Source organism: Cladophialophora yegresii (genome assembly GCF_000585515.1).
Source record: "Cladophialophora yegresii CBS 114405 chromosome Unknown aczIN-supercont1.5, whole genome shotgun sequence".
Lineage (NCBI taxonomy): Eukaryota > Fungi > Ascomycota > Eurotiomycetes > Chaetothyriales > Herpotrichiellaceae > Cladophialophora > Cladophialophora yegresii.
The window spans coordinates 1,121,248-1,145,566 of NW_006913049.1; the positions used below are offsets into that span (position 1 = coordinate 1,121,248).

The window sequence follows — 24,319 nt, forward strand, 5'->3', positions numbered from 1 at the left end:
TTGCCCCGCTGGCGAGGCTCGTAACCATACACCACCGACTGGGTGGTGGTGACAAGCAAGCAAGGCTCTGGTCCTTTCAAGCTCACTCTTCCGCCTTGGCTCGGCTCTCGAATCCCAGTCAGACGCACGCACAGGTCGAGGACTCCGTGCACGTTCGTGTAGGAAATATACATGCGCATGCATGCCCGCTGACTCCCACACCTCATCTCCAGTGTCTTGATGCGGGCGACGTACAAGCATGATCATCCGTGGTGTAAGCTGGGGAAAGGGCACGGTCAGGTAGGCACTTATCGGTCTTTACCATGGTATTGACACCGCCGTGGACGACCCCCTGTTTCCACATCTTGACTTTGACATCGACACCTCCCACGGAAGACACGCGCAGGAAGACAAACATTCGACCACCACTGACTGCTTGTTCCCAGTCACCCCCTCTACACCTGCACTTCCAACAAGCCGAATCCTTCATCGTCCTGTCCGGCGAAGTCGGCACCACGACGACCTACTCCCTCATTGACACCATCCACACGCCCCAAAACACCCCGCCCTCGAACCCCTACCACATCGCGCCGTGGATGCCGCACCGCTTCTGGCCCAGTCCCGCCGCGACAGAGGACACGGTGATGCTCGTCTGGGCGCATCCGAACCCTGAGGGCCTCGCCGACAAGATGGATCGGTTGTTCTTCCAGACGCTGTTGATGTACGTCAGTGATGTGAGGGAGGGGAAGGCGGCCCTAAGTCTGTGGCAGGTGATGGTTGTGCAGTGAGTGGGGCCCTAGCCTCCCGCCTCGGGCGCTTCTTGGCCACGATTCCGCGGCGCTCACTAACTGGACCCTCTCTCACTCTTCTCTAGACACTTCTCGGCCACCGCGCTGATCATGTTCCCCGGGCTATGGATCTTGGGGCCCCTGCGATGGTGGATCCCTTGGGTCGTGCAGTCTATATGCGCTTACCTCGCCCTGTGGATGGGGTATACGCCGTTGTTGGAAAAGTACATGTCCCAGGAGGATTGGGAGGACAAGGTCGTCCAGGAGAGGGTGGGGATGTGGCGGCGTGGCAAAAAGGAGCAGTGATGGACATGGAACGCGACCGTGAGGAGGACGGGTTGGCAGGGCATGGCAAGGCACGGCAAGGCACGGAGGTGGCCGAGATCTAAGTACAGCATGGTAGGGCCGTTCCTCATTCTCAGAGACACTGAGCCAGCTCTGGGCCGATCATTGCATAGTGTTGCACTCACCAGCCTGTACCGCACCTGCTTGGATCCTATTTCTGCGACTCTCGCTCGAGAATGAGATGCCGCAGTAGTGAGGAAAAAGGGACGGCGGCGCACAGGCTTCGCAGGCACAGCCTCGGAGAAAGACTCGGTGCTCGCTTCTTTGCGGCTCGTGGCTCGTGAGTCGTGGCGTATTTCCTTTCGTTGATCCTTCCGGCGCATGCTTGCTGGCCCTACAGTATTGACCTAGTTTGCTGCATCCGTTGTGTCGTGCCATGCTGTGTCACATCACACGAGGTCAAGCCCCCTCCTGCAGTGGGATATCCCCTCAGCGATAATCACTCCGTCCAGAAGGTACTCACAGACTCACTCACCAACTCTACGGACATGTGGATTTCTCGCCTCACCGACTCAAGGACAAGAACACGCTCACGCACGCATGCACATGCTCACGCAATCTACTACATGCCTGGGAAAGGAAAACCAAAGCATAGTTACTCCGTACTCTTCTCCTACTCGTTCGTGGAACTGAAAACTGTACCACAACACGCAGTTCTGTGGTCCACAACGCTCACGCCATGCCACGTCGCCTCAAGCGGTGAAACGAGGTCCTCGACCATTTCAACCATCAGCCTGACATGGGATACGGGATACGAGACACGGGCATGTGATGTGTGATGTGTGTCCCGCTGTCAAATCTAACGCGCGGGCGTCATCATCTTCAGAGGACCTGCTATTCGCTCGCTCGCTCGCTCGCTCATTTAGCCGCGCACACGCAGAGCCCTCGGTGCACGTATATATCATAAAGTCGAAAGGGTGTGGACTGCCCACCGACCTCACCACTCATCAACTCACCGAGCCCACCAAAGGGCTGCCGGCGCGTCACACGGCACTGTTGTGCGCTACTCGACTGGTCGACTGGTAGGCTGGCTGGCTGACTTGACTGGCTTGCCAGTCCCGTGTATGGTTGCGTGGTTGTGGTGTGGCTGCGTGGCGACACCCTCCCTCACGCAGTACCTCGTACAGTGGTACAGGACCTCCGCTCGCTCGTGCCCGATCTCCCGGTGCCGTGCCGTGCCACGCGTGCCTCAACTCCGTCGCATGCATGCACGCACGCAGATCCAACCAGTCTTCGCGACCGTGATGACAATCCCGCACGCCGGATTGGTCGCGCCTATCCCGGCACGACACTCCGTACTGCAGGACGAGAATGCAACGAAATGATGGGTGTGTGGCCCTACTCCCACCCCCACCCACCTTACTGCCTGTCACTCGCCTGTCGTCGGAAACTCAATCTTCGGGGAGGCGCGCGACACGACCACACGACATCGCGCGGTGTGCGATGCTTTGTTCTTCTTGCCGATCGCATGGCAAGTCCGCGAATTGGAATCGGTGGAAGCGTTGAATCATGGAGGCTCAGAGGGTAGGTGAGAGGTTAAGGTTAAGCTTCACGGACACGGCTGGCGAGCCGAGCCCATGTATGCATGCATGCATGCTTGTGCATTACAGTACCACAGTCGAGTAGTTGGGTCGCTGCTTTAGCATGTGACAGGACGGACCATCCTTATCAGATTGATATCGTCTTGGGATGCGATCTTATCTGATGGAAGGACCGCCGATGTCGGAATGGATGCCTACAGCACTGTCCGGAGTGTCGGCCCTGCTGGCTGATGTCGATTGTTGAATGTGCTGTGTAGGTGTACCTAAGTACATTGGTTGGTAGGTAGGTAGGTAGGTAGGTAGGTAGGTAGGTAGGTAGGGAAGTCATACTTCCACTAGCAAGAAAACGACATGTCGTCCGGAACGTTCTGTATCGAAGGGATATCAGCCGTATTCAAGGTCGAGTCGACAAGGCTGAATATACACGCTTGAGAACACTCCCCGGCATCTCATCTCGCATATAAGTCATATGTAATGTCGGTAGTGTTTGTACCATACCGCGCCTATGCTGAGAACATACATTCTTACAAAGGCTCCTTGGTCCTGCTTCCAAACTTCTAGTGAAGGACCGATGTGTACGCGAAGGGTGCGTAGAGACGGCGAGTCCAAAGGCAGGCGGACTTTCAACGGCTGTCCATTTCTTCCAGTTGACACGTGCCCCAAGTCCAAGAGGGAGACCACGTTGAAGCGGAGTGAAACCACTTCCGGGCTCTTACCCTCACACCTCTTCTTCGTCATCCAGTCCATCCCCGAGCAACTCATCGTCCTCGACAACCTGACTGTAATCTTGCCCTCTCCTTGCAAACGCGTCCCTCGAACGATATGGCGCCCCGTACCCACCAACGTTCGTGCCCCTCCCGACACCAAACCTCCCGCCGCCGCGAGAAGATCCGCCACCAAGGGGCATATACCCTCTCGCACTCCGGAACAGACTCATCACAAGCAGAGGCGTGGCCTTGGCCACAGCGACAACGCCACTCACAATCACAACAGGGACTTTGATCCACAACGGATCGCCACCTGTAGGAGAGGCTGAGAATCCCTCGCCCAGACGGATCTGTCCGAACCCACCCCCTCCACTCTGCCACTTCGTGTATGCCCAGTATCCAATCCCAATAGCTATCGCAATAGGCACGAAAATCGCGAAGAAGAGCCCTGCACCACTGATCCCATGCTTCTTCTCGTATTCTTCCTCATGGCCAGGACACGGTTTTGATTCCAGCTTGTCGAGCTCACGGCCACCTTGACACGTTGTCAGTGGGATTCTCCGATATCCCGTAGGATACCAGAATTCCACCTGATTCGGGTTGTCCTTGCAATTCGCCTCGTGATCGGCAGGCTCAAGACCAGGCACAAGCTGGCACGTCCCATCTGCTTGAATCTCATAGTTGTAATCGCACTCGAAATCCTGTCGTGTACAGGAGCAGTTTCTAGCGATGCTGTGGAGGTGGTCGATTTTCTTGCCATTGTAGCAGTCACGATCGATGCGTTTGCGATGATACCGAGCCACATGGCCAAAAAGGCAGTTTGAATCTTGCATAGGATGTTTCGGTTCCCAGAGCGTGTAGTCGCCTTTTTCGGGGTCCTTTTCGTCAAGTTCACATTTGCGCTCGCGTTCCTCGAGGCCCGAGAAGTCGACGTGCACGGTGAAAATGCCACGTTTTGCTTGAGAACCAAGTTCTCTGCCCCAGAGCAGAAAAGCGCGGGAGTTGTCCGACGGGACGGTGGTAATGGCGTCGATCTGCATTTCCACGTTGGGCGAGAACTCGAATTCCTTCCAAGTCAGCCCTTCGTCGAGTGTGTAGAAGAGTGATTTCGTGGGTTGCGATTCCTTTACAATGACAATGATGCTGCCTTGGTCGCCATACTCCCACATATAGCTTCCTTTTTTGACCGACTGCCACGTAATGCCCGCATCGCGAGTGATGAACGTGTCGGTGGCTTCATCGTCCTTGCGCACAAGATACTCGCCTACATTGCCGACAGCCATCATAAGTCCGACCGCACTAGGGCTGGAGAAAGTGGCCGATTTGTCGCCTCGTTCAGTGTAGCTGTGGATGTGTAGAGAGCATTTGCCCGTGGCCTTGTTGGCCTCGCCGACGCATGGGTAGTTTTTGCCTAGTGCGTCCTGTTTGGGTGGTGGGAGGAAAGCCCATTCTGCACCATCGTTGTGGGTGATCATCGACTTTAGCTTCTTCTTCTCGCCGTTGTTGGTCTCGTCCCTGTTGGCTACGACGTTGACCATAGCAACGCCTTCTAGGCCCTGCATCTTTTCAAAATCGACGTAGCCTTCGGTGTCCCGGTTGACGCCTCCAAGAGTGTAGACGTATGAGGTACCATTGCTGTTCGATTTGATGATGGCACCATACTCATGGTCTTGAGCGGCGTTGACAGTGACGTGGAGGAACACGGCGTGAGTGGAGCTGTCCAGGACAGTATAGGCTTGCTGGTGTTTGACCTGGAAATTTCTGGGAAATTCGGCAGGTGCGAATGTCCTCCCGTCGACACTTGCGTCGACTTTCAGGCTTTGCCGATCTTCTGTTTTCGCCGCAACGATGATGAATTCCGACATCGTCGCAAAGTCGAGGATATCAGGGAAATGGACTGTCGAGTCGGCGAAGAAGTTGTCGCTGGAAAGCAGCATAAGATTTTTGGTCGGGTTCTCGTCCTCGTATTGTTCGCAGAAGATCAACTGGTCACCATGTGCTCGACCTTCGCGAGTCATGAACTCGCACTTTCTGCCGTAGCGAACCATTACATCCCAGCGATCGCCTCGGTCTTTCGATAGCCAGATGTTGGTGTGGTCGTCATTACCCACCGCGCCAGACCATAATAGCCAATCCTTGTACTCGGGATGAAACCTCATAGTGGGCAGTCTCAGAGTACTCGGCCGTTCCGGTGCCGAGAATTTGTTGAATCGGTCTCCTCGGTCAATGGTGTAATGAACTTCCTTTGAACCCGTGAGAAAGAATACCGCGTCGTGATGATGCGGGTTAGGCGCGATGGCCGTGATCGGCTCTCCCTTCAGGATCGGTTGCCACGTTTTCCCGTGATCACGGGTCAAGAAGATGTCTTGCTCGCTCGTACGCATGACAATGGTCTCATCGCTGCCTATCGACGTATCGCCTCTTTCCAGGTAGTACCACTCGGAGAAACGATCTGCGTCGAAATTGGTCTTCTCGACAACAATTTCTCCCGAAGCTGGCCTTTTCACCGAATCCGAGCACGGTCTTTCGATCTCGAGATCAAGCTCTTCGCCGCCTTTGCGCACACATTCGTTGCCGGGAATCAGTCGCCAACCGGACGGGCCCTTGAAGGTGTCTTTTTCATTCTTGCAAGCTCCGTCCGGGACAGGGAGAGTAACTCCCTCTGCAGGAACGCAGTTTTTCCGATCCTCGGTTCTCACAAAGTTGTAGTCGCATTCAAAATCTGCCCTTGTACAAACACAAGGCTCGAATTCAGGCACGGGATCCTGGAACTCTACATCAATGAAACACTCAGCATCAGCCTTGCGCCGCCTAAAGAACTGCTTGTGTCCCATGAGACAGCTGGGTTTGCCGTCCTTGTCAACACGAGCAGGCCAGCGGTCGAAGTCTTTATCTCCACAAGCTCGCTCATGAAGCCCTTCGAAGTCGATCTTGAACATGACCCACTCGGTCTTGGAACCAGTACCTTTGGCACCCATCATGAGAAATTTGAGCGTTGTTGAATCCGGGACAGTGGTCAGGAACCGTGCTCGGACCTTTCCCTCCAGATCGGCCTTTTCCCACGTCCTGCCGTGGTCGATTGAGTATCTGATGTGACTGGTGGGCTCTTCATCATCAACGGCAACGATCACGGCGCCTTGATTGCCGAACTCGTACAGATGAGCTCCGTCCAAACCTTCAATCCAGGTGACACCAGCATCATCCGAGACAAAGAGATCGCCATCCTCGTAATCCTTGAGGAACTTGCCAGTATTTCCAACACCCATGACGATTCCAGGCGCTGGACTAGAAAATATCCGCCCATTTTGCCGTGCATCTGTCACCGAATGGAGGTGCAACCGTTTGTCACCGACTTTGAGATCTTGAAAAGTCCTTCCGTCGTCGAAACTGATTTGTGAAACAATTTCCTTCTGAGGAATGGTGGAGCCCTCGACCTCCTTCCAGTTCTGCACCGTGTTGACCATGACTATGCCCTGAATTGTCTGCACTTTCTCAAAATCCACATTTCCAAAGATGTTGCGGTTGGTGTGGTCGATGTTGCGAGTGAAGTAGGTGCCGTTCGAATTGGAGGTAAAGAGGTAACCGGTAGGGTTCGTGGGACGAGATCCGAGCACATCAACTTGTAAACTGTAATTCGTGCTTTCGAGGATAGTGTAGGCGTCTTCACTGATGCGGTGTTGTCCAAACTCTGCCCGATGCCACTGCGAGCCATCCTTCGTCACGTAGAGAGCCAGCTCGTCCGTGCCCTCGGATTTCGCTGCCGCAACCAAGAAGCCTTTGACGGCAGCCATGCTGATAATCCCCGTCACTGCCCGGCCATCGTCCAGCGCCGGCTCCAGTTGATCGCGAGTGAAAAAGTCATCTGAGACGAGTAACCTGTTGTCTTTAGGCCAAGGCGAGTACAGACCTTCGACGATACAAAAGATGCGATCTCTGACCTCGGGGGCAATCTCTTGGGCGAATTCCGGAGTGCTGACGGCCCACTGGCAGCCTCGCGTCATGGACCCCAGATTGTTGATTGTCTCAAAGTCATCGTCGGTGTAGAAAGCTCTTTCGATGCAAGCCAAGCCCACGCAGTGTTCGGCATTCCAGATCACCCTGCTGGGATCCCGGCCATGGAAGCTCAAAGGAGCATTCCGGAACCGGGCCAAGTTGTCGTCTTGGTCGACCGAGAAGCTCTTCCAAGTCTTGCCCGTGTCCGTCGTCACCCAATGCTCCGAGTCGAATCCGATGATGTACGCGCGTTGATTGTCCCACGGATGCCGGTACACGTCCAATACATTTCCTGACTGGCCTTGATCGTTGACTTCTTTCCACGACTCGCCGGCGTCAGGACTGCGCCAGACGGTGCCAGTCTCTCCATCGTAGCCGAGGACGACGTCCGAGTCGTCAAAGTAGAAGACGTTCTCCAACGGGTTATCGAAGGCCGTGGAGGAGATGGTCGGGCCATCTTTCTTCGCTTGCACGGACCGCGGCGAAGATGCGAGCAGTAAGAGGAGCGCAAGTGACGGGGCGACGGCGCGGCGCCAGTAGGATCGAATTATCATCTTTGATTAGCGCATCGAGCGGCGTAGGGATTAAATGTGAAAAGCACGAAATACAACGCTCAAAAGGAATCAATGGCAAAACGGACACCGTGGTGGATGGAGACACGAATTGCGTTTGCCTGCGACCAACAATTGTTGCTGAGCGCCTCGTCTCCTCATGCTCACTCGACACTCACTTGCGGCGAATCCCAGAGTACCAGGTATCAGGGTCCGCCGAATGTGGTAAGCGTCACCACCTCAAACACGAAGCTCCTTGACTCCTTCCTCCATCCCCCTTCACTCGTAGTTCCGTACCACTGCATCAGCACGAGACAGCGGTACCAGCTGCCCTGTACGGAGTACACAGCACAGATAGAAACGTTGTCAAAAGGTGTCGAGCTGGATTCTGTCACTACCTGTTGGCTTATACCACTTATCTATCCTCCAAAATCTCCCTTTTTATTATCCTCTCCAGGTTCCCAAAGCCGGCCACCCGCCACTATATGCCATGGTCATTCCACGTGTCTGGCCCATCCCCTGCTCCCACTCTTGTGGATTACAATGGCTTGAAATGCACACATATTCAGCCTGAACGCCTACGCTCAATGACGATGTGGTAGATATGCCTTCTCTGCCGCTCACCCAAACACAATGCAATAGCGATTAACAGAAAAGTGCCTCCCAAGTCGTGCACGTGCTCACTTGAGCTTCAGTTTCCGAAGAAGCCTCTTCATCTTGGATTCTTCAGGGGGGAGCGTGTCCCAAATAGAGACTGGAGTAGCCTCTGGCGGTAGTTCGGCCTTCTCCAATGGTATTTTGTTGACCTTCTGCATGTCATGGGGTGATTGCAGTTCCTCTGGGGCGCGGAGATCTGGTCGTGTCAGAGTCATGTGTAGCGTCATCTCTCGATCCGACGGAAGTCCACGGGCATATGTTTCGGTAGGTCTCCGTATTGAAAAGGGTCGTAGCGATCTGGCAAACCCGTCCACACTACCTTTCCGCGAGGGACGGTTCATCTGGAAGACCGGGTCTTCAGGGGTCCTCGGATCGAAAAGGGTGTCTGGTTCTTCTGGATCGGTCTCGTCATCACCTGATAGTGATGGCGTGTCGTCGTGAAAGAAGGTCCTGTTGGTTTCTGGTCGCTGCTGTGGGCTTGTCATTGGTCTAATCGGTGTTCGAGGATCTCTGCCTTGCACCGACGGGAAGCCAAACTCAACCGCCTCGTCGAACTTCTGTGGGGAGGCAAGATAGAGCCGCAGCTTCATCCGAGCAGCTGGGTCTTGATAATGAGTCGCGCGGGGATCGATTGATGATATAGATGCCTGGGAGCGAAAGTGCTTGAGTGAAAATGACGAAGCGCGAGCGTGAGGAGGTATAGGTGGTAGAGCTGGTGTTGGGGGTACCTCGACGACTGGCCGATTCGACGATGTGGACGACCGGCCACGACGTATGGAGAGGCTTGACAGGGAAGGATTTCGTCTCGATCGCCGTCTGGCAGGGCCTGATGCAGACATTGTTCGCCGATTGGTCTCGGCAATGGCCTGATGGTAGTCGTCCAGCTTGAGATCCAGGTCTCCTTCATCGTCCAGCCACCGGAAGCCATCTATTGTGTAGTCGCCACCCATATCGATTGCAGAATCCACTCGAACGTCGTCGTTGAGGTCTTCACTGTCCACGATGGTGTCGTCGTCTTCTTCTTCGGAACGCCGAGGTTCGAAAGCAGTGAGTTGAGTAGTATGCCAGCTACGGCGACGAAGGGTCTCGTCTGCGGCGTCGAGGATGAGGGTATCCTTCTCTCGCGAAAGGAAGGAACACTCGTCCTTCGAGAAGAGCTTCCTCTGAACCGCAGGGGGGAGCGAAGCGAACCAGGCGACAGTGTTCGGGGTGATGTCCGTTGCTGAGCTCCTCCTCCTGCGCAACTTCTTGCTATTGCCAAGCCGCGCTGTTGGTACGAAGACGTCGGTCACAATGGTAAAGGTATCTGCGCCCTTGATGGTGACACCGAGATCGTTGGAAGGGTAAAGCGACAGTCGAGAAGGGGGGCGTGGAGAGTGTTTGCCATCTTGGGCGAGCCTGAGACGCTCTAAACTGCTAAAATACTGGTGTAACACACATGTTAGCTCGTGGACCTGCAGGATAAGCGATCGAATGAGCCGGACAGCTGCCAGAGCTCGCACGAGTCAAGTCCAGCTGTGGTGGGGGGGAGGTGATGAAGCAGGAGGTGGTCCCTGCTTTGAGGTCGGAGGACCGTGCCGCGACCAAGAAGCCTAGAGGGTGCCCGTGAGTCCCGTTTAGGCAAAGAGTTTCATGCCTAAACTCCAAATGCACCAAGCCCGAGGCGCCGGTCCCAGGTAGCCCTTGGGGGCGTGAGATGATGTGGTGGCATGACGTGGAATATGCTCCACGTCTGGATGGGGCTCTGCTCGTAAATGGCAGTGATGTGCGTCCTTCTTCCTGTGGGCGGAAGCTCGGGCTGGAAACCCATGTTTGATCACCATGGCGATCCCCAGACTGCCGGAATGCTTGAGCAAGGGGCTCTGCTGATGATTTTCCGGGGGGATGTGCACACCCAGGGCAAGGGAGTCGCAAACACGGACGCAGTAAACTCACCTTTCGAAGTACGACGGGTGGTAATGTGTCGACGGCGACATCATTGGGCAGAGACGCGTGCCTTGAAACTCGCATGTTGATAGCTTCGGATGCTGGCTGCAGAAGTAGTGATTTAGTAATTGGTCCGCTGTGGAATCCGTTGTGGTGGTTGCATGTCTTTGCCAGCCGTCGATAGTCTCGCCGAAACCTTCAGGGACGATCTCAGACTCAGGAGCGCTAACCAAGCCGACAATTTTGGTTGCGCGGTGACTCGATGTCCGATGATAACCCTTGACCTGTTCCTTGCTCTGCACAACACGTTGGTCGCTCGCTTGGTCATAGAAGGCTGCTTAAGCGAGAAACGGCGAATGCGAGTATATGGAGACTCGGATATTAGAAGAGATGCGCGGCTCGAATGAAACGCTGATCGTGCATGCCGCATTAATAAGTAGATGCGAAGACAAGGTGGTGGTAGGATGAAAGAGGAAGAGTCAACATGCGCTTCTGGCGCTGCCACTTGTTCAGGTATGTATATGAATGTTTTGATGCCTGTCACTCTCGAAATGATGCTCATTTCTGAACCCGTGCCTCCGTGGTCTGCGCGTTGAGATTAAAACTGACCCCATGCATGGGTATGGCAACCCTGCCATGGCTGCCAAAGTGTCCTTGCGGCTTAGAAAGACAGGCCTGCGACATCTCGAATTCCCGTGGCGCGCCTGCTGCCGGTCTAGAACTGACAGGTCGCGCCTCTTCCTTTCGTGCTTTGGCTGACTTTGACGTACACACCGCAAGCCCTCGGCTGCTCTTGAAACGCTCATACGCTGGCAATCCTCCTGCTTGCCTGGGAACTCCACTGAAGCACCTCGTGGTTCTCGTTAGACAGACAAAAGTTCATGCCGCCATGCGAGACCAGGCGATGTAAGCTGCCGACGAACCGGACCCGCCAAGCAAACAGACTGGCTCAGTGGCCTGGAAGATCAGCCTGTTCATGGCATTGGGTGCTGGGGGTGCCACAGAATTGTTAAATCGCCTCGGAATGCCCTACTCGTGGAAAAGGATCGCGCCATCGGACAGATCGTTCGATGGTAGGAAGTGCGAAGCACTTCCGCGAAGATTCACCCGAGTAAATTCGGAGTATAAATGTCAACTGAAACTGCGACATGTTATCCTCAAAGAGGCTGTGGTATCCAAGTTGCCCCTGGCGTGGACTTTGCTGGCCTCTCCAGATGATACTCTCGCCTTGCAGATTCCAGGCACCCATGTCATGTCAGAGGCAAGATACAAGAGGCTGGACCTGCTCCGGCGTCTCGCGTGGCCTGTCAAGGATGTTTAAAAAAATTCCTGCCATTCATACCTGGGAATGCGGCTTGTGGCTTGCATCAAGCGGTCAAAATGACGGCTCATCGCGACATCCACAAGCGAACAGGACGTAGGGGAAACTGTGTTGGGTCACGATCTTCTATCGAAACTTAATAAGAGTTACTGTACCCAGCGACGGCAAAAGACGCTGGCAAATCGCAGCCATGTCAGTACTCGTATGTAGGGCAATGTGTGCTCCATCTCCGTGGAATTTCACGCTCGTGCACGCTACTGTACATCTTCCAGGTAGTTCAGCGGTTGTACGGAGTACCGTATGACCTTTCTGGAATAAAAGCTCGAGCTAAGGGTGCACAAGCCCTTCAGCTGGAAAGAGCATGCAATTGCTCCTCGGACTGAGACCGGAAACATGCCAGGCCAAATTGTGACTACAAGACACGTGTGAGTGGTGGCTACGAACGCTACGCTTTCGATCACGACACCCTTTTGTCTATCGCTGGGTGTGCACGTAACCAAGGGTTCCGCTGACATGTCTCGAAGCATGCAAGGACAGTCCGGCAACGAATTTACACTGCCTCTAGGCGTCGCTCTAGGTATGCAACGTGCATGTATCTGGAGTCAGCAGGAAGCTTCTGCCTGTACGGAGTATTAAAATACATCATGCTTGCTTAGTGCGCGTGTGTCTAGCAGTCCAACCGCTGCGACGTCGCAGACATTGTGACCCTCTAGACGTTCAGCTCGCAAGCGGCTCCTACTGCTAAGCAGGAAGGAGGAAGCACAAGCGCAGTCGGCCACAAATAATCCCGATTCGATATGTGTCTCTGGCAGTACGTACACAAAGCCTCCCTCGAGCCCTTGACATGACTCACTACTACTGTGTACAGACAGGATGTTGCTGTGCTATGTATTCACTTCTCGATAACAATAAAATGCGCCCCATAGTAATCCGAGGATGTGCATATTGCTGACCAGAACTTTGCCTACCGAAACTCATACTATATCAACCGGCCACCCACTCAACGGTAGGACCCGCTGACTCTTTCGAGACTTGATTTCAATGTCGCGAAGGGATGACTGTGTCCAAAAGCAGACGGGTGCTGGGGTCAGATCCCAGCGCGCGACGCATGTTTGTACAAGCATCTGGTAACATCGACTGCCGTGAGATTGAGCAGGAGAGGTTCGGAGGCTTGGGAGAATAGACGAAGCGAAGGGGACTCGTGCGTTTTGCAAGCCGAATACGAAATCAGCTCGAGCCACTACTCAGCCACAGTAGAGCTGTCGAGTTTTCTATTCGGGGACTCGGCGAGCCCTTCGAATTACGTACTCTGCAACGAGGACAGAAAACTTTCTACTGCGGTATGGTTATGACTTGGAGGTGTTCTGAAATCTCTCCAACCACATCGCGGTGCCTGGCATAAGACGCTGAAAATGTCGATGCGAGTGACACGTTAGCATTGGCCGCAGCGCGAAAGGATGGCGACCAAGGCTCTCGGAGTCCGCAGTGGTGATTGATGGTTAAGCAAGCGCTCCTAATTGAAGATTGGGCGACTTGCCCCTATTCCAGTACGAGCTAGGCTGCCCTGACGTACTCGTGCTGATTGACTGCCAGAGGGCGTGGATGCGGGCGCTAAGCGGCCGAAACCCCCGGCCAAGGGTTCTTGTTGTCGCGGCAGACTGGAGTAGCGGCGTCAATAATACTGTAATGGTTGACGCGTTGAAGATTGCCCCCGGATGGGCTGTCTCAAAATCGCAACACCCATCGTCGCTACCGCTGACTCCTGACTTCTATCTCCTGTCACTGCTATCTTGTCTCCAAAACTCTCTTCCTGATTATATTCCCCTTGTCGCCGCCGTCGCATAGACCCGATCTCCACCAAGTGCCCGTCGCATACACCTCGTACGCCAACATGCGTTTCGCTTTCGCCGCCGTCGCCGCACTCTGCGCAGCAGTCGTTTCCGCACAGAACAATGCCATCAGTGTTCCTGGTGGTGCTGCCACGCTGGATGTGACGGCCGGCCAACCCTTAACAATTGAATGGACCAACCCTTCGAGCGGTACCGTCACCATCAAGCTGCAACAGGATCCCGTCACTCCCGACTCGGGCGCCGTGCTGGCTGGTAAGTGGGCTACCTCTCTGCGTTGCGCTCCGCCATCCGTGCACCGTCGGTCTGGTAGCACATCGGCTGGGATGCTCTCAAGACAGAGCAAGCACCATTTCATGATTGAGCGCAATCAAGCGCTCAAGGCATGGCGGGTGCCCTGGAACTGTATTTCACATTACCTCGGGTTGTACTGACATACCATGTGTGCAGCTGGCATTCCCGCCTCTGCTGGGACGGCGACCGTTCGGATCCCTCCTCCCGGAGACGTCAACTCCCACGTGTACACAATCGAAATCATCGACGACACAGACCCTACCAACATCAACTTCTCTCCCAACTTCGGCATCCAAGGCGCGACCGGCACAGCCACTGGCGTCGCGACCGGGTCTGCTACCTCCACCGGCTCTGCCACGTCGACGGGAACCAGCACCGACAGCTCTGCCACAAGCAGCGGCACTTCCACAGACAGCTCGAGCACCTCTGCCACAAGTTCTTCGGCGAGCACCACGAGCTCCGAGGAATCCACGTCATCCACTTCATCCGCCACCCCAACTGAGAGCACGACCGCTCCAGACCCTAACAGCGGTGCCGGCAGCCTCAAGGTCCAAGGGGGTGTCCTCGCCATGGCCATCGGACTCATCGCAGTCATGTGAACAAAGCCTCCTTTTCCAAAAAAAAAAAAGGTGTATAATGTGGCTCAGTCCTCCTGTATACATCTTCACCCACACGTCATGCCCAAGGTGAAGGCATCATGCAGCGGATCTTCACCTGGACTTGATCTTCTCTTTCTGCCCTGTACAGCAGTTTTTGGCCCTTGATGAGGAGGAATTGAGCGTTACTTGGATAGCAATGTTGCTTAAAAGGGGGAGCACCGGGACAGTAGATGGTTACATACTGCCTAGCTGCGGCATATACATGAATTTCAGAGCATGGCGCGGTGTGAAAATGGTTGCTTGCTGGTCCGTTAGCATCAATGGAGTAAATGATACATGCGACTCATGCTCTGTCGACGTCAATTCACCTTCGTCTTCCTTGCATGTATGTGACGTCCAGGCTCATCGCGAAGAAGGTGGTCTGGACACCGACCCGACAAGAAACGTCTGTTCCGCAAACAGCATACTGTAAGGGAGTGCGCATCTAGCAAACAACAAATAACGATAAACTGCAGGGTCGACGCGGGGCAATTGTGATGCACCTTCGAAACACTGCTGGAATGCGTGGAAGATTGCATAGCACCATACTCTGAACGACACCCGCAGACGAGCGCGGATCTCAACCCTCAGCTCATGGCAGGCAGGAATACCAGTGGGCAGAGCAAACAATACCCAGGCAATGATGTCGAATCCGAACCTCTTCAAGGCCCATTGCGGTGAATGTCCCTTTCCCTCATCTTCAAGCAGTGCTTGCTCCTGCTTCGAATCTTTACAGACTTCACCATCTTCGCACATGCACATTCCATCCATTTCCGAAACCCTTCGGCACGCTAACAATCAGATCTATCGACATGCCATCAATAACAACCAATTGACCTTCAACCTTTCCCCACGCTTGCTTGCATGCAACTCGGACGGTCCGCGACACGTTGCTGCAAAGATAACAGACATGCGCGCATTTTACCAACATTCGACCATCTTTCCCATTCATCCCTGCCCCGTGGCGCCTTCTGAAACCGGTATTGTGCAACGGCTCCAAGTTCCGTACAGCAAGCATTACCAGGCGCTGAACTCCACCGGAGAGTCGGTACGAGGTACAGTCCAGCCAAGGTCGACTCTCACCCGTCTTCACCTCCTTCTGTTATCATGCATTATCAAACTCCCTGCGCTTGCGCGGGACAGCGGAATGCAGGGTCTCCAGAGCGCAAACAGACTGTACTGTAGCTGCAGGCCACACTCTGTATCACTCACCAGTCACTCATCCTGCATTATCACAATCGCCATCGCTATCCGCTATCAGCATCGACATCCTAGACCCATGTTTGCAGCATATCTCAAAGCAGCCTCAGACCAGTGTCCACTGTCAAGTATTTCCATGTGCCAATTGTTTGCAGGCCAAGAAGTTTGACGTACGCTTGAGGCGCTGGCTAGCGATTCGAATCAGACTTCTAGACGAATGTCGCTATCTTGTCAGTTGGAGCCCTCTCGCATCAATGCAAGTCATGTCTATGCGAGTGCCGCCAGCGCCACCAGTTTCCAAGCCAAGCAGCGAGCCGAACAAATCCCGTCACACGTCCCGGCATGGCCTATCCGCCCGGTGGTGGCAACAAGCTTGAAGTGCCTTTGAAGAAAACATGCTTCGAGCGTGGGAGACCGTTCCTGGAAACCGGCTAAAATGTAGGTGACGCGGAAGTGGACGATGAGTCGTCCTCTGAACGCGGCCTTATGATTGATCCCGGACGACAGTAGGGTTCTCGTGCCGTGGAAGGTCCGATGCAGTCACGGTGGGAGGATACCCGCTAGTACATAGGAAGGCAACCGTACTGGAGCTCAGCATGGGGAGCACAACGTGTTTCTCGTATGCAGTGCTTGGCCTGGGCTCGTCTGGCCAGGAAGTCATCGGGACCTCGGGATTCCTCCATATCTGGCCCTCGTAACCAGGCATCAAAGTTCACATGACTTTGGCAAATGTCGAAAGTGGCCTGAAGTATCGAGCCACCTTTACCACAATACCCGTACAGGACAGAGCTGAAGTACGAGCAGTGTTGACCTGCTGGCCTCTGTACACAGACGACCTTGCCTCTCCTATCAAAGACCACAAACCTTCTCGCACTTCGACAGGAACCCCCACAAATTCCAATTTTCACCTGGGAAGTAATCTCAAAAGCAAGCAGCTCGGAGTGTTCATGCTCATACTCTCGCGCAAGCAGTCGATCGCGACCTCATCGTGATCTTCCGCGCATGGTGACTCGCACTTTCGCTTCCAAGGGCTAGGGGGTCAACGGTCGAACACGACAATGACATGCGCGGCAGTATCGTACGGTGTCTCATATATTTGAGGACCGCGAGCACGTTAACTTGGGTCGTGAATGTGTACTCCGTAGGTGGTATGCAAAGCAGACTGCAACCATGAAACCAGCTCCGACCCTATATGCGATGTGGCTATTCCATTATTCGACTATGTAATTATTTCGTACTCCGTACGGAGTACTCGTCCCAATGACCATATCATGGTCACCCTGCTTGAACTGAACTGAACTGCACTGCACTGCACTGCACTGACCTAGGGAACGCAGGTTTGAACCGGGAGTTTTCCCCGCCCGTGCCCATACCCTCTACGACACCATGCCCATCCTGTGCCTGTAGATCCCATCACGCATTACGTAGCCTACGTGCCTGTTGCGCTACGAGTTACAGAGTCCGTCACACACAGTCACACAATAACAATCGTCCTCGTCCTACTCGTGCGCTCGGCGAGGTCGAAGGGAAACTCGCGGACCACGAACGTCCCGCCCCTTGCCCCTGCCCTTGCCCTAGCCCTTGCTCGTGTCCCTGTCCCTGTCGAACGGTCCTTATCTCGCGCCATGATGTTCATTAATTCCACAGGCCTTTCCACAGGGACACAGGAAGAAAATGACGAACTGCTGCGCCAATCCATCCCGCGTCCGTTGCCGATGTTCTGTTCTGTGCTGTGCTGTACAACGTGCCAGCTGTCAAAGTCAAAGGTTTAAAAAAAAACTTTCCCGCTCTCTCACTACGAGGTCCAGGCACTAATGTAGGTATGCCGTGGTATGCATGTTATTCCCCGCAAAAACTGGGACATACACGACATAGCACAAGGGGCAGCAAGCTGGGCGCGGTCGATAGGCTGAAAAACATCCCTCCAATAATACGCTGTACTCTGCTCTTTGCGATGGACTGATTGATTAGGAGTGGGCTCAACCAGTGGCTACGCGAACGGCACCTACTGTGTACGGTCCCGATATGCTTTTGATCAACACATCTGGGGCTGGTCAAAGCGTGTGGTGGAACAAACGGACGGCGGGACATCATTTCATAGGGACGTCAATGTCCCAAGCACGCGAAGTGAGGTCACCGGCGTCGATGGCGTAATGCACCTAGATTGACGCTGACGCTGGGACCTGCAAGCTAAGCAGAACTGGAGCAGAGAGAAACATAAGGCTGCAAATGCCAAATGCAGAAAAGGATGCAAATCAGTCAGAGGCATGTGGTGCAGGCAACAAATCGTAACGTAGGAATGAGGTTCAGTGGTTTTGATTTGGAGTCGGCGGCATCACATGTGATAGATATTTCTCCGAGGGCCCGTGAATGACGATGCGGCGGCGAAGAAACGCCGCCTCATCCTATATGCATGGCATTTTTGATGTCTGGGGAAGCCCGGAGGATGTCGCACATGAAAGGCCTTTGTTGTTCACCCAGAACAGCAGTCCTAAGGCCACAGGTGATCGCCCTTGCCACAGAACGCTCTCACCCGAGTCTGCGATCGGATCGACTCCATGCCTTTCGTGCGACAAGTTCGCCGAGTCGCGCCGAGAAGGGCGTTCGTGTAGTCAGTCCACTTGATTGCCCGTCTCTTCTATAGGTAACCCGTCTATATTTCGCCAGAAAAGCAATCCATTTCCCAGCCTTGCCCGAGTTCATCCGATCCAAGTTCTTGGTCCTGATTCTGGTATGTGCAACGTTACCTCAGACTTGTAGATGTCGTCCATTTTTTCCGAGTTGTGAAGTTGAGAACCTCACTGTCCATTGACTGCCAACTCGCTGTTGTATTAGACTCGTAGCTGTGCAAAAAGTCCCAAAACACCGCGCTATGCTGCTGTGAGTATTGTCGCTCAAATTTGCCGCCCAAGTAAATCCGACCACATAAGCAATCATTTTCGATTCCAGCCGACATTCCACACCACATGAGCGATATCTCGGAATGTGTTGACGGCGTACATCGCCTGCCCAAACAAGGTGTTGTTCATAGCGGCCTCGTCGTCATCTTCATAGGGCATAAACATGCCCGACTCGGTTCGTCTCATCGTAGGATGGTCATCGACTTCGTCACCCTCGTCATCATACGGGGAACGTTTGCCTCCCTGAGAAGATTGAAGCTGCCAAGGACCATCTTCCACCTCTGGGTCGTCATCGATCAGGAAATTTTGATGCGGGTTCGTCGGTCTCAAAGTCTCCTGAGAAGGGGAGGGGGATAACTTCCGGCCAGTATGCCAGAATCCGCTGGCTACCTGAGGAGGTTCAGGTGTGTCGATTCTGTATTTCAGTGTAGTCGACGGCAATGGCACGATGGTCTTCGATTCACCGCTGAAACTGCCACGAGGTGTAGTCCGGCCACTGCCCCGGCCTGGTCTTTGCGAGGGAGCCATCATCAGGCCACAGTCGTCGTCTTCATCTGTATCAAACACCACGTCATTCTCGTCGGGCTTGTCGTCGTCGTCAGAGTCAATCGCTTGTACTTGTCTTACCTCCTCGTCGAAGAGCACATGCTTACACTCTGAGGGGGTAGGTACCTCGAAAGCAAAAGACGACTGTGAGTCCGTAAATGCCGGCGTCTCATGCTCGACGGGAGTGTTGGCCACAGATGTATTGTCATATCGTGGTAGGACGAACTCGGAATTGCCTCGTCTCAGCATTGGCCGCCCGCTTGCACTGTTGGATTGTTGGATCTTGATGATGTCGCCAGCTCTCTGCAACAAAGAATGCTGTGACCGCGACCGCTCCAGAATGGCTGCTGAAGCCGACTTCTTTTTCAAAATAGGCTTCTTGGTGATAAAAGACGACGCGTGAGATAAACGGCTCGGCGGAGGAGAAGTGTTGTGTAGTGACTGAGAGGTACTCCAGCTCGTCTGGAGGGGGCCATATAACCAGGTCACATCACAGTCCTTGAGCCAATTCAAAGTCTCAGGTGAAATCGTTCGGAGACGATTCTTGGCTTTCGTCCAAGATCTCCAAGAAGCATTTTCTAGCCGGGTTGCATTGGCGAGGCTCGCTCGCCTGTGACTCACGTAGCTCCATGACTTCCAGATGTCTTCCTCTTTCCATTCATGCGATAAATAGTCGACATGTCTCGTTGGTTCTGGTTCGATAGCCTGGTCATCTTGGATTGAGCCACAAGAAAGTGAAGGATCCTCGGTTTGGGGGCTGGGTGGTTGCGTTGGCAGATCGCCGTCAGCTTCGACCGCCGTAGACTCAATTGCTTTTCTGGATACTTCTGAATTTCCAAAGGCTGGAAATGGCATATCATCATCCTCCTCCTCCTCCTCGGCAATTTCGTCCCCTCGATCTAGAGATAGACTACTGGCTGGAGTGGAAGAATATGAATCCCGCCTCGAGGAGTACGTCAACTGGGGAGAGGACGGTGCCGTTGAGGGACCGGAGTCCGGGTAGGCTCTGGCATAGTCGTGGTGAGAGTAACGGGAAGGCTCGGAGTGGTGTTGGCCAAAAGGCGTCGAGGTATTCAGACTTGACAAGTTGGGATACGAAGATGAATGGATTGGGCTGCTTGAGAAAGGCGAGGCTCCAGCAAGGGGAGCCTGTAGAATAGTCGTCATGAGCGCCTCATGTGTCCCAACCCGATGGCGGCGTCCGCTGGTGAGTGTAAGAGGGCGTAGGGCGTTACTTAGAGCAGGCCGGCATAGATCTGCGGTTGAGCACCGAGGGCGATATCTCCACGCGTTCTTTGTCTCTTAGACCTTGACCTGTTTTTTTCTGCCTGGTGCTGTGAGGTGGAAGGAAGAGTGTCCTGGAAAACCGTTTGATAATATCTCGGCTACGCAGGCCAGGTTAGAAGGGGCGAAGCGTGAAGATCAGCTATGACGGCGATCGAAGGTCAATGATAATCGGGTAGCCTTGGTGGCTAGTGGGCGGCGGACAGCGAGCGATGTATAATGATCTGCACGCACAGGCAAAGGGCAAAAAGAAGGGCGATCGAGAGATCGAGAGGGCCCCGTGGGTCACAGTATGCTGGAGCGGGAGGGCGCGATACAAGTAAAACACCGTGAAAAGGTTTGTGGGAAAGGTGGAGTATCGCGATGTACGTCGCAGTTCTCGAATACCTGCGGCGGCTGGGTGTGGATTGGAAAAAGAGAAACAGTGGGCAAGCGGAGTGGGGGATGAACCTGGAGGAAGGGGACGCCCAAGAAAGCATTCGATCACTGATGGGGTCCACCGGCGACCCTGACAGCGCTAGGCTTAGCGGGCGAGTGAGCGTGCTTAGGGGCGGGTGGGAGGCGAGGACGACGAAAACTTGTGCATCCAGAGACTCCAGTCAGGGCACAGCTGCTGGGCTGTGGAGAATGTGGCCTAGGCACACGAAGAGCAGGCACAAACAGCCAGCCACAAGCCCTGGGATGCAATCAACGCGCCAGTGCTTTCCTGGTTGCCGAAGTGTGTTGAGGTCACTGTTAGCAATGCATTGAACACGTTCCCGAACGGTTGTGCAGGGCAGGGGCAGGGCAATCCTAGAGACAAAGAACTGCTGCCATTGCCCGGGTCCCGAGTTTCTTTTAGCTGAATACGAGAAGCCTGCTTCCTGCCAGCCAAGGCACGGTCTGCAGCTCGTTGTGAGTGGCTTGGAACTGCACGGATAACCACAGTCGCTCCCCCAGCGAACGGGCTGTCCAGACAAGCATGCAACCCGCGTGGGAGGACTGGTGGAGCAAATCTGCGCAATCCATTGACCACAATTGCTGACTAGAGAAGAAGAGGGGTATTTCTTCCCAAGGGCACTTTGGCAAGATTGAATATCAGCGAGTCTTGGTCCGAGGCGAGAATTACCGTCCACAGAATTGCTTCTTCTTGGATGATATAAAGTCTGTTGTGGGCTTCCTGTACAACTACGAACCCACGGTGTTTTCCTAGAAGCCTTCAGGACAACGGCGGCTATGATGGGACTTCATCAAGTTGGCTGCCGCCGATATAAAAGTAGATTGTGGGGAAATGACTTCCCAATCATGGAGGGGCAGGGCAGTCTTCCAGCCCCTACTTCAGAGCACCCCCCGCAACCAGAAGGTGCTCAGTACCCAGTACCTCTAGTGTCGTGGATGATTCGCCTACGCTAGAGGTATCCGATACTTAAGGTTGTCTCATCTCTTTCTCACGAGATATCAGATTGAGCATAATTTACCCTAAAAGCCTGTTTCCAAATCCTCCATACGAGGTATCCCAATGCCCAAACTCAAACCTTTTGTTGTCATTACTGAGAGACATCATTTCCCTAGACACCAACGCCAATCCTGCCGGCGCTGGCTTATGTCACCACGATTGCACGTACGTGTTCTCTGCCGCAACGCCCTTGTCACCGAGCTTGTACTCTCCCCTCAGAGTCGCCGGCGCAATACGGAGTAATCCTGCTGTACTCCCACGTCCGCCCACTGCACCTGCAAGCCACACAAAGGGAAAATCCTTCCCTTGCAGCTCGGAAAACACACCTGGCTACGCCGAACGTATGAGAAGGCAACCCACTCACAACTGCTCCTCGAAGCCCCCAGAGTCATCCGGTGGCTCAACGGGCACCTTCAACTGCTACCTAGAGGCGCCATGCTTTGAGTAAGCTGATCGACCTTGCTGTGGCCGAATCGCTTGCTGGATGATAAACGTGCTCGGCTCTCCGTTGTGCTTGCCCGCAACTATCCTTCATTGCACAATTCGCAGCGGGAACTCATCCAAAACCGATCATACAATACTGTTAGTCTCTGCCCAGCAGCAACGGCATCAAACTCGCGGGCGACCTCGAGAATTCTATCCCGGTCCACCCATTCAGCATCCCACTCTGCATAGCGACCATGAGTCACTAAGCCACTGAGGCGCAGACGCCACCCGAAAACTCCCTCATGCCGCGCACGCTAAATTTTCTGAGGCACGCTTGCTCTTTTCCTGTCTAACCTCAAGTCCAGCACCTGGCTTGATATCCCAGGTAGGTGCCAGGCCAGAGCCACTGGTGGAGAAAACAGGCCTCGATGCAGATAAACCTTCACTGGCAGCTATCTTCCACTCCCTCCAGTCAGATGTCGTTCAAGAGCCACTTGGTACAGAAGCGCATTTCGGCTCGTTGCTTTGGATGCCTCCCGCTGCAACATCTGCAACAGATACCCACCTGGAGTGAATCGCAGGGATGCTGAAACTCCACTCACCTAGCAGTTACCCTTTTGCATCGCCATCTGGCTCTTTCCAAACAAACGGTCGACTGGTGGTTCGCCTAGCCCCCCTCTCTTGTGGCCTTAGTCGCAATTGTGACAGGGTGCTCTGCTGGCAAAATGCTAGAGTCGAGACAAGATACGGCACGACGATGCTCTAATTACTCAATCGAAGGTGCGAGCGCGACATCACTAGCTTTGATTGTTTCAACCGCAAAGATGGCTTCTCGCTCATCACTAGCCTGGATCTTTCGAACGCATTGAGCTTCAGTGCTTCTCTCTGGGGCAGGACACCACAGTACTCTTCCTTGCTAGCACTGATGAAACTCCTTTTAGGCACTCGGGTCATTAACACATGCTGTGCTGGCAGAAGTATGCCCTCTGGAAATGTCTTGTTGCGGCACCGAAAGTGTCTCTAGCAGAAGATCAACGCCAGCACTGCTAACACCCAAGCCGACCTAAACCAGCATATCTAATAACAATTTGGAGATGATCGTTCCGAATAAAAGTTCGCTTCCACCCAGCCCAGTCTGAATGCTTATCACAACGCTACATCAGTTACTCGCAGGCCGGATCTAAGCAAGATGGCGACTGTTTAGGACGTCGTGCAGTAGGTGATCTTTTCTATATTCAGCAGGAGACATGCCATTCTTCCTTGCGTTCGATATGGAGATATCAATTAATCTCAGCTTAGCAGATTCTACAAATGACGGCCCTCAACGAGCCGGGTTTGAAGGCTGAATGATGGGCAGTAGCCAGACTGATAACGAACCGCGGTATCAAGGAGTCCAGCGACGGCCTGAGGAGAGAATACCGGAATGGTACACGAATTCTGCTGGGGACCAAGACTTGCCAGATCCAAAAGCTGAGTACGAGCCCCCTCCACATGCCTTCCCAGGAGTGCCTCGAGATACCACTTGATACGGCGAGTCACTGCTCATCAAAGTAGAACGTGTGGACCACCTATGTTCTCATAACCCCAGTCGCAACGGCGAAACAACACAATGTCGGTATTGATGGTACCGTCCATATCTGCTACCACGTGAAACAGTCACTCTGCGGTCTATATTATGGGCCGCTCGCATCGTGTTCGTGCTATTCTCATTGACGGACGGCAAGCCGCCTTCTCGGACAGCTTTGAAAGGCTGTACGAACTCGCGCCTCTGTGTTGCTGATGATGGCTGTGGCCAGCAAAGGCTTCAGCAACCATAGACGAGGATGGGTCTGCACAAACCTGAGGCCGCTAATAGACCAGATACGAGGAAACTGTTTTGCAGAGGCCGAATCTGGCGATACGGGAACGGACTCGGTAAACTGGCGCTCGCCGGCTTGCCCC

At 54.1% G+C, this 24,319-nt stretch overlaps 5 protein-coding genes across 5 annotated transcripts; 2 read left to right on the forward strand and 3 right to left on the reverse strand.

Annotated features, from left to right (window-relative positions):
* Nucleotides 1–302: 302 nt before the first annotated feature.
* Nucleotides 303–1,073, forward strand: A1O7_07129 (uncharacterized protein; the record flags this gene model as incomplete). Its single annotated transcript, XM_007761129.1, has 2 exons — nt 303–763; nt 854–1,073. The coding sequence occupies 2 exons, from the start codon at nt 303–305 to the stop codon at nt 1,071–1,073; spliced, it is 681 nt and encodes a 226-aa protein (XP_007759319.1).
* A 2,298-nt stretch (nt 1,074–3,371) lies between these two features.
* Nucleotides 3,372–7,907, reverse strand: A1O7_07130 (uncharacterized protein; the record flags this gene model as incomplete). Its single annotated transcript, XM_007761130.1, has 1 exon — nt 3,372–7,907. One exon carries the CDS (start codon nt 7,905–7,907, stop codon nt 3,372–3,374), a length of 4,536 nt encoding a protein of 1,511 aa, XP_007759320.1.
* A 677-nt stretch (nt 7,908–8,584) lies between these two features.
* On the reverse strand, nt 8,585–10,371 carry A1O7_07131 (uncharacterized protein; the record flags this gene model as incomplete). The annotated part of the gene is made up of 3 exons (XM_007761131.1): nt 8,585–9,969; nt 10,064–10,153; nt 10,215–10,371. The coding sequence occupies 3 exons, from the start codon at nt 10,369–10,371 to the stop codon at nt 8,585–8,587; spliced, it is 1,632 nt and encodes a 543-aa protein (XP_007759321.1).
* A 3,328-nt stretch (nt 10,372–13,699) lies between these two features.
* Nucleotides 13,700–14,548, forward strand: A1O7_07132 (uncharacterized protein; the record flags this gene model as incomplete). The annotated part of the gene is made up of 2 exons (XM_007761132.1): nt 13,700–13,910; nt 14,106–14,548. 2 exons carry the CDS (start codon nt 13,700–13,702, stop codon nt 14,546–14,548), a joined length of 654 nt encoding a protein of 217 aa, XP_007759322.1.
* Nucleotides 14,549–18,720: 4,172 nt separating this feature from the next.
* Nucleotides 18,721–20,088, reverse strand: A1O7_07133 (uncharacterized protein; the record flags this gene model as incomplete). The annotated part of the gene is made up of 1 exon (XM_007761133.1): nt 18,721–20,088. One exon carries the CDS (start codon nt 20,086–20,088, stop codon nt 18,721–18,723), a length of 1,368 nt encoding a protein of 455 aa, XP_007759323.1.
* Nucleotides 20,089–24,319: the final 4,231 nt, after the last annotated feature.